The sequence below is a fragment of the Porcisia hertigi genome, chromosome 18, assembly GCF_017918235.1.
Source record: "Porcisia hertigi strain C119 chromosome 18, whole genome shotgun sequence".
NCBI classification, from domain to species: domain Eukaryota; phylum Euglenozoa; class Kinetoplastea; order Trypanosomatida; family Trypanosomatidae; genus Porcisia; species Porcisia hertigi.
Genome location: NC_090577.1, coordinates 532,334 through 540,609, shown reverse-complemented (window position 1 = coordinate 540,609; position 8,276 = coordinate 532,334). Strand labels below are relative to the sequence as shown.

The 8,276-nt window shown below is 53.0% G+C and overlaps 1 protein-coding gene across 1 annotated transcript; it reads right to left on the bottom strand.

Annotated features, from left to right (window-relative positions):
- Positions 1 to 3,202: 3,202 nt before the first annotated feature.
- Positions 3,203 to 4,954, bottom strand: JKF63_06613 (uncharacterized protein; the record flags this gene model as incomplete). The annotated part of the gene is made up of 1 exon (XM_067902562.1): positions 3,203 to 4,954. The coding sequence occupies one exon, from the start codon at positions 4,952 to 4,954 to the stop codon at positions 3,203 to 3,205; it is 1,752 nt and encodes a 583-aa protein (XP_067757979.1).
- Between the last annotated feature and the right edge of the window lie 3,322 nt (positions 4,955 to 8,276).

Genomic DNA, 8,276 nt, shown 5'->3' with positions numbered 1-8,276 from the left:
TGCATTGGGCAGCACGGCACGCTCCGAGTATCGGCGTGAACAAACCGCACACCTCTCTCCTTTTGAGCACCCATTGGGGTTCTCAAGAGAAGAGAAACGACACAACACGAGCCGCGGCACTCCCAGCGACGGGTGCGGGCAGTGTAGCGGTTTGCGACGCTGGTAACAGAGAGCAGTGTGTGTAAGTCGGGGTCGTAGACACCTACCAGCGCACCCTGGCCTAGTAGTTCGTCCCCGTCGCTCGGAGCAGTGACAAAGGACCAGCGAATCAGTCGGAGAGTAGCAGTGACAGTCGTTTGGATGCGAGTCGGGTGACGCAGAGCCAGTATGTTGCTCTCGCTTCTTCGAACAGGGCACAAAAGTCTTCGGAGACACAACGGTGTAATCAACACGCCGCTTCACCCCAGTCGATGGTGCCGTATCGCAAGACTTGAGCGCGAAACAAGTGCTTGAACGCGTGTAGGCAACCCCCGGTGGCTGGCGTCACCGATTATGAGCGCTTTGACCAGAGGGCGTGACGAAGGTGGACACCCAAGCCTCACTGCACGTATCTTTGTCCAGTCTATGCGCGGCTGTCGGGGTGTTGTGGCGCACGCGCTGTCGCGCAACAACAGGTTCTTCGGAGAGAGCGGAGATGTTGACGACGACGACGACGATGTCGAGCAAAGCTCCTGGAAAGACATACCAAAACCGCCTTCTGGGTACAGCTCAGACGTCGACTATTTGATTGCCTCGGGAGTCGCAATGGTGACCGCACAGAGGGCGGCAACACTACGGGTCAGCTCGTTGACATCAGGCACCAACGTCAATCGTGCCGCACCGCACAGCGGCGGCGGTAAGGAGAGCTTTGCCCCTGGCGTTACGCTAGTCACACTGGGGCTGCCGCCAGCAGACGACGAGTCGTCGCATACGCGAGCACCACACTCGATGACCCCCCCCTATTCCCAGGTGCAAAACTAGGCGAACCAGCGAGATTACAAAACGACACGGAGACCCCTGCATTGCTGGGCAGCGCTATTTTTGATGGAACCCCACCAGAGCAACCACTGTGGACTCCCGGGAAGTGTGGAATCACTGGGGCGGAGCGCGCGGCCAGGGCGCTGACGGGAGCGACACGACGGGCAGAGTCACTGAAGTGCGACTTACAAGAGACGGATGCGCTCGCAGCAAAGCCCTCAGCGGGCCACTTCCAGGAATGACCGGGGCCGAGCCCGTCTGGATAGTCGACGAGGAGGAGGACGTGCAAATGTGACCCTACTGTGTGGCAGCACTCGCTGCAAACCCTGGCACCGGTATCGACATCACAGAGACGGTGGAAGAAAAATGCGAGTTCAACATGGTACGCTTATCCGTGGTAGAGAATCGTTATCCCCGATGGGTTTGAGTGGTGGTAGTGGTGGTGGGGTAATGGGGATGGGGATGGGGAGTGAGAAGACTCCAGAAAACGAAAACGAAAATCAAAGAAGAGTGGGCACGCAGAGAATTGAGAAAATGAGACGGTGCACAGCAAATCGACGAAAAAAAATACGTTGCCACACACACACACACACAGAGAGAGAGACACAGACGGACAGACACACACACACACATTCAAGCAGCCCGCCCACCAGCCCATCGCACGGTGACAAGCGGGGCGGCAGACCTACCTTGAAGCGATACCGATCCATTTATGCGCACGCCGCCGCCTCCTCGAGCTCTGCCAGCACACTCGGCCTTACTGGTCGCCGACCACAGTCACACACACACACACACAGAGACAAACACATACGATGCCGGTCGCAGAGCTGTGTACTCTTCGAGATTGCCAAGGCATCCCCCCCCCATAGACAGCAGTAGCCGGATGAAACACATTCCATTAATAAGGGCACACCCTCACCTACCATGCAGGTGGCCACACACCCTCGTTCACCGTCGTAGGTCTCTTGGACGCAGTGCCATCCAGAACCCCCATCGCCGTCATGCAAGACGATGCATGGTGGTTCTGACCTCACTCACGTCGCTTTTAGTGAATTCGACACAGCGACCCCCCCCCAAAAAAAAAACATGGCTTGACATATAAAAGCGAGGCAGAGCGGAGGACTAGCGTACCCACCAAGTAGCGCACTGACTCCCCCCCCCCTATCCCTTCATGCTGAAGTATTCTCAGCGTCTCTATCAGAGGCCTGCGCTAAAGGGAATGCAACTGTTTTCTTTTTCTTTTTCTCTTTAGCGACGATCAAGACCCGATGTGAACAACGCCGCTGCTACTGCCGCTGCTGCTGCTGCTGCCCCGCCCTAAATATACACACAGACAAATAGCGCAGACGGTTAGACGCCCACCTCAAACACATCTACTGGCGCAGGACGCACATCTCATTTCCAAATGGCGTCGCTTCTCTAATTGGAAGCTCAACAGCTCCTCCTATCACTTGTGTGTGTGTGTGAGCGCACAAATGGATAACGCGCGCCGGCGCCGGGGGGGGGGGAGACAATCATAACAATTAACCACCCCAGAGCCAATGCGCTTGAGAGAACTTCATGAAAGATGCAAAGTCGTGGAGGGGGGGGGGGACGGATGACACACAAACACGGAAACATGTCTGAGCCCGATTATGGCCAATATTTCAAAAAGATGGACCCCGTGATGAGCAATTCTCAGAACAAGAAAAAAGGGAAGGGGGAACAGCGAGGATAAGACAGAAGAACTGCACAAAGAAGAGCATCCGTTACAGGGAAAAATGGGGAAAATAATTTTTGAAAACGTGAGAGAGAGAGAGACAGTAGGCAACGGCTTCAACGACACACAGCCTACTAAACGCATACATACACACACACACACATACATATATATATATATATGTGTGTGTATTTAGTATACTTGCCTGTATACCTTCACGTGTGCCAGGTACATATATTATTTATCATGTAAATGGAGTTGCCGCTCCACGGTAATAACAGGAGTGTAGACTACAGTGAGGTCGCCACCATGCCGATGGGCTTGCCACAAACACACATACAGACAGAGAGAGAGAGAGAGACACACACGAGCGAATGAATCAGCAGATGAAAAGACCCACACACCCACCTACCCCCCCTCCTGATGTTTCTCATTCCGTGACATGGGATGGGGAGGAGAAACGAGATGCAAAAACCAAAGGCTGAAGCGCTAACATGATGAGATGACCTCAAAGTAGTCCTCCTCCTCCTCCTCCTCCTCCTCCTCTCACGCCCCGTTCCTCACTTTTGAAGAATCATTCTTCTTGTCCTTTGCCTCTACCGAGTCGTCACTGGCTGCACGGATACGCGCGATGAGAGTGCTGGTCGATATGCCGGGTGTGCGCGGCACAGTACGCAGGATGCCCATGCGGCGTGGCACCGCGTAATACGTGTCCGTTGGCTTGTTGTACTCTTCACCACACACAACAAGGTGAATATTGTAGTAGTGGATCATCTCCTCCGTGATGCCCGATACCGGCGAGTTGGGAATCACCTCTGAGACGTACTTGCACAATCGCACTTCATTGGTACGCTCTTCGGTGGTCATGATCGGTGGACGCTTGTACACCGCACATTCCTCGTCGCCACAGACGCCGACGATGAGGCGGTTGCCAAACTTGAGCGCGTTGGCCATCAACAATTTGTGGCCGGCGTGGCAAAGGTCGAAGACACCGTCGATGAAGACATTACAGACAGGCGTGAAAAGTGGTACATTCAGTGAGTACGACAGATCCACCAACACGGCAATCAAGTACATGATAGTTCCCACTACCGAAACCACGTCGTTGAAAAGCGAACCGAGGCAGAGGAAGAAAACCACGGCGTGTATTCGGCGCCGGGCGAGGTGGCTGACGTACACCTCGATGGAGAGCAGCCCTACAATCATGGCATCACCAATCACGCTCAGTAAGCTGTACTGGCTCAGCGGCAGGAGGTAAAAAAGAGGCAGCACACGCGCGGCGAGGCAGAGCAGAATTATGCCCTTGTAGCGCTTCTTCATCCTGAGAATGGAAATGTTAATGAACGTAAAGACGACGAGGATAGTGTAGCCGACTTGCGCTCTTTCCAATATGACGCCGAGGATGACACGACACGGGGTGGGGTAAAACCAGCGAGCGATGAGGAGCACCACCATGAGGAATGACAGCTCTGACTCACGGAAGCAGTACGTTGCGACGTATGCTAAGTTCTTCACGCGGTCCTTCTTCAAGTTCGACGCGTTGATGCGGCCAAGCACCGTGTTCAGCTCAATAAGCTGCAGAGTAAGCAGGAAGTACCACTTGGTGCAGACGTCATCCATGTTAAACACCTCCAGCAGCGTCAGCGCCATGAAGACGCGCGCCATGGAAGAACAGATGCGAGAGAATATGTCACCCAAGCTGGTGGCGCTGCGACAGCGCTTCGCATGCACGCCGTCTAACGAGCCGCACATGATAGAGATGACCAAAAGCATGATCGCCAGCACCGTGGCCGTCTGTACGGTGCGATCTGTGTGAAAAAAATCCACGTAGTCGCCCTCTGGAGGCTTTAGAGCTTGAATACTCGCCGAACCGGTAGCAGCAGCAGCACCCATGGCCATCGCTGCAGCACCTGGACCGGCTTTGTAGGCAGATGCGATCTCCCCCAGAACGGTCTTCTCAGCCCCGAGGGGGGCCTGACCGGCTCCACGAAGCCCAAACGCTTGCAACGACGACTTCACATCACCTAACACCGCCTGTGGACCCTTGTGCTGATCGCCAAAATGGTAGTACGTGCTAATCAGTTGGTAGGCTTGCATGCTGCTGAGCAGCCCTGCCAACGTGATGGCATTCGGTGCGACGAGATCGTTGAGCAGGTGCCTGCTGATGCGAATCCAGATGAAATGGAACACGCGCGTCACGAAGCTGACAGGGCGGGTGTTCACATCGCTGCTTGCACGATAGATAAGCTGCCGCTCCTCCGTTGTAAACAAAAAACTGTGCTCAAGAAGATGGGACATGGAAAATTCTCCTGCCCGTGGGGCGGGGGGGGGGGAGGGGAGGGGGACGAGTTCAAAGGGGAGGGGGGGGTAGTCGGCGGGGTAAAACAAATGTTTTTGTCTGTTTGTTTTGTTTTTTGTTTTTTTTTGCACGCGCACGCGTTGTGAGGCTACGCGATGAGGGGGAAGAGAAAAGATGAGGTACTTACCTTGAAAAGTGTGGGCAGGCGATATTGATGTGTTCCAGATCAGCGCACGATACGCTGCGCATCTGGTGGGCTGCAACCTTTAGCGCTCACAACGTAGTCGCGCACTCACGGACAGACAGACAAATGAGAAGCCGAAAGCACGCAGAATGAGAGTCAGATAACGCGGTGGGAGGGGGAGAGGAGAGGAGAGGAGAGGAGGGGAGGGGCGACAAAAAAAGTGTGGAAGCAGGTGAAAAAAGAATAATAATAATAAAGATACGCCTATTTGTGCGCGGGGATATATAGATATATCTATAGGAGAGTTTCAAGACAATGACTTCAACAACCACAAAGTCACGCGCAGTGGTGTGTACGTGTGAGAGAGACAAAGATGATATCGGGGGAAAGTGGGAGAGTGGGAAACCCCAGAGTTGACAAAAAAAAAAAACATAACAAGCCAAGCAATGGCGGCGTCTGCGGAGGAAGATGAGCTGCGAGGTAGGATGGGCACCAGCGAGTCCAAAACTGTGCCAAGGCGCGTTGGTGCCCATGTGTGTTAGTGTGTGAACAAAATGTCAGGGGTCTCCCAGCAGCGCATTCCCTCCTCCCTCCTCCCTCTCCCTCCTCCCTCCCCCTCTCCTCCTCTCCCCCCCTCTCCCCCATGCCACCTTTTTTCTTCAGCGCTCTCTCTCTCTCTTGGGAAAATGGGGGGGGGGGGGCAACCCGCCTTTGATGCGAGACACGCAATGATGAATATTCCCAAATGTCTTTTTTCTGCGTAGTAGCACTAGTAGTATTAGTAGACACACACACCCACACACACACACACGCAGACATGTATATATATATAGCTGTGAAAGCGTGTGTCCATGCCCTGTGCTGCTGTAAGCAATTTATTCTCTCTCTCTTGGTAGAGTTGCACACCGATCGCTACGGATTCGCAGGCCCGTGGAAAAACTTGCACCATAGACAACTGTGGGTGAACGGATGCCTCCCGTGACAAATGACAGAGCGATAAAGTTGTGTCTGCTTTTTACTCAGAGGTGCAGCCAGGCGCAAGCACCAGCATGCACGCAGACAGACGCAAAGGTAGGCTGTATCGGATAAGACCAATGCGCTGAGCAAAAAAAAAAGGAAAAAAGAGGATGTGGAAACACTGTGATAAGAACAGGACAGCACATACCAGATGTACAAGAAAAAATTTGATGGAGCAACAGTGATATTTTGAGGCTGTTGCTGCGGCAGCGAAGCACACACAGACGTACGAGTTCTCGATTATTGAGGGTGCCTGGCCACAAACTGATTTTTAAAAAAAACAAGAAAAACTAAAGGGAGAGAAATAGATGCGTGCATGCTTCGGTGAAAAGAATCCATGACACAGAGAGAGATGCCCGGGTTCTACGCAAAGCTACACGCCCAGAAAACAAAAAAAGAACGCGCGAGGAACACACAAATACGGGAACGCGGGATGCGAAAAAAAAAAACACAGACAAGAAAACGGCGCATGTGGAGCAGGAGAGGAGTATCACACATTATGGCCACACAGCCCCAGCCTCTCCACCACCACCACCACCTTCAGAGGCAGTGGGGTCACGTACAGGTGTTGCCAAGGCGGCTAAACTAACTCATCCCCCCCCCCTGTGCGTGTCTCGTCTCGGAGGAGGCAGGGTCGAGAGAGGAGCCCTTATACACCCTCCTCCGTGAAACCATTGTAACAGCTCGGGAATGAGACAATGAAAAAGAAATTCGCTTCGCGCCAGCGCACAGACAAGTTCAAAGCACCTGAAGCCATTCCTCCTCCTACTCCTCCCCCGAGCGCGCGTCAAGAGACTCCCTGATCCTCCCTGGATGCAGCGTTGACCCTCTCGTATCCTCTCCTTGGCAACCTCACTACCAGAAAGAGGAGCAGTCAATCAAGAGCCGTGGCGTACCCCACCCCGCCCCCTTGGGGAAGGGGTAGGGCAAACCCGGGTGTGGCTTGCCCAGATGTGCCGCGATAGGAGATAGACGTTGCCACAGAGAGAAAAAAAAAAACGATGAGACAAGAGAAGCGTTCTGGCATCTTTATCATCCACACACTTTTGATAATGATGAGAGCGTCACCATTCTGGCGAAACACCGATATCGTTCGATGTAAGGTGGCAGAGACAAACTCATGGCCGCAAGTCGTCGGGGTCAGCACAGACCCTCACGCCGACGCCGAGAAATCGAGATACCCCCCCCATCCGGAAGGCAACTCCAAGATTCCTTGGATTTCGGACGGAGTTGGTACAATATCCCCTGAATGCACCTGCCGGTGTAGCCGATATGATCAGAGAGCAAGAGGCATACATATACATATATACACGTATATTTAGATGTATGTGAATATATAAAAAGAGAGGGGTCTACTCGTAATAATGTATACATGTAGACAAATGAGGGTCAAGGGGAGGGGGGAGGGGGATATAGAGAGTGAGTGAGATCAAAGACCTTGTATGCTATCAGTGCGAGTGCATCCCTGCGTCTCATATATATATATATATATATACACGCTTGTGGTGATGAGTGGGGGAGGGGGGGGGGGGCCAGACGAAAGGATACGCACACGGGCGCGAAGAGGGAAAAAAAGAGAGAACAAATATTTTTTTTGGGGGGGTACTTCTCTTCTTTTTGTTGGTTTGTTCGTGTCGTTGCTTTTGAGGGAGCTAAAAGGAGCAACTTTTTTTTTCAAAATGAGTGTTGTTTATATCAAACAAAAAAAAGGGGGGCCCCCCTTTCCCCTCTCCTCTGGCCGTGCGGGGTGACAGCCAAAGACAGAGAGAGAGAGAAAGAGAGAGGGAGACCAAGCAGTAGGCAATCGTCACGGAGTCATGGCCAGTATGCCAGCTTTTTTCTTTTGATTGCGTCCGAAGTCGGCTTCTTGTTGCTGCGGTCCTGTGCTGGCTTCGGGGTACTCCCTCCCTGCCTCCCCCCCTTTTTGGTGGTGGTGGTGGTGTTGGAGGGGGGGTTACGTGTGCATGTGTGCGGTTTCTCTCGTTTTTATTTCGCTTTTTTTTCAAGAGTAAAGCGGGAGAATACAAAAAAAAAGCAAACGCGACAAATTTCACTGGTGTGTTTTATTACATGTCATTCTTTTCTTTGGGGGATGGAGGGGGGGGGTGGAGGGGTGGTGG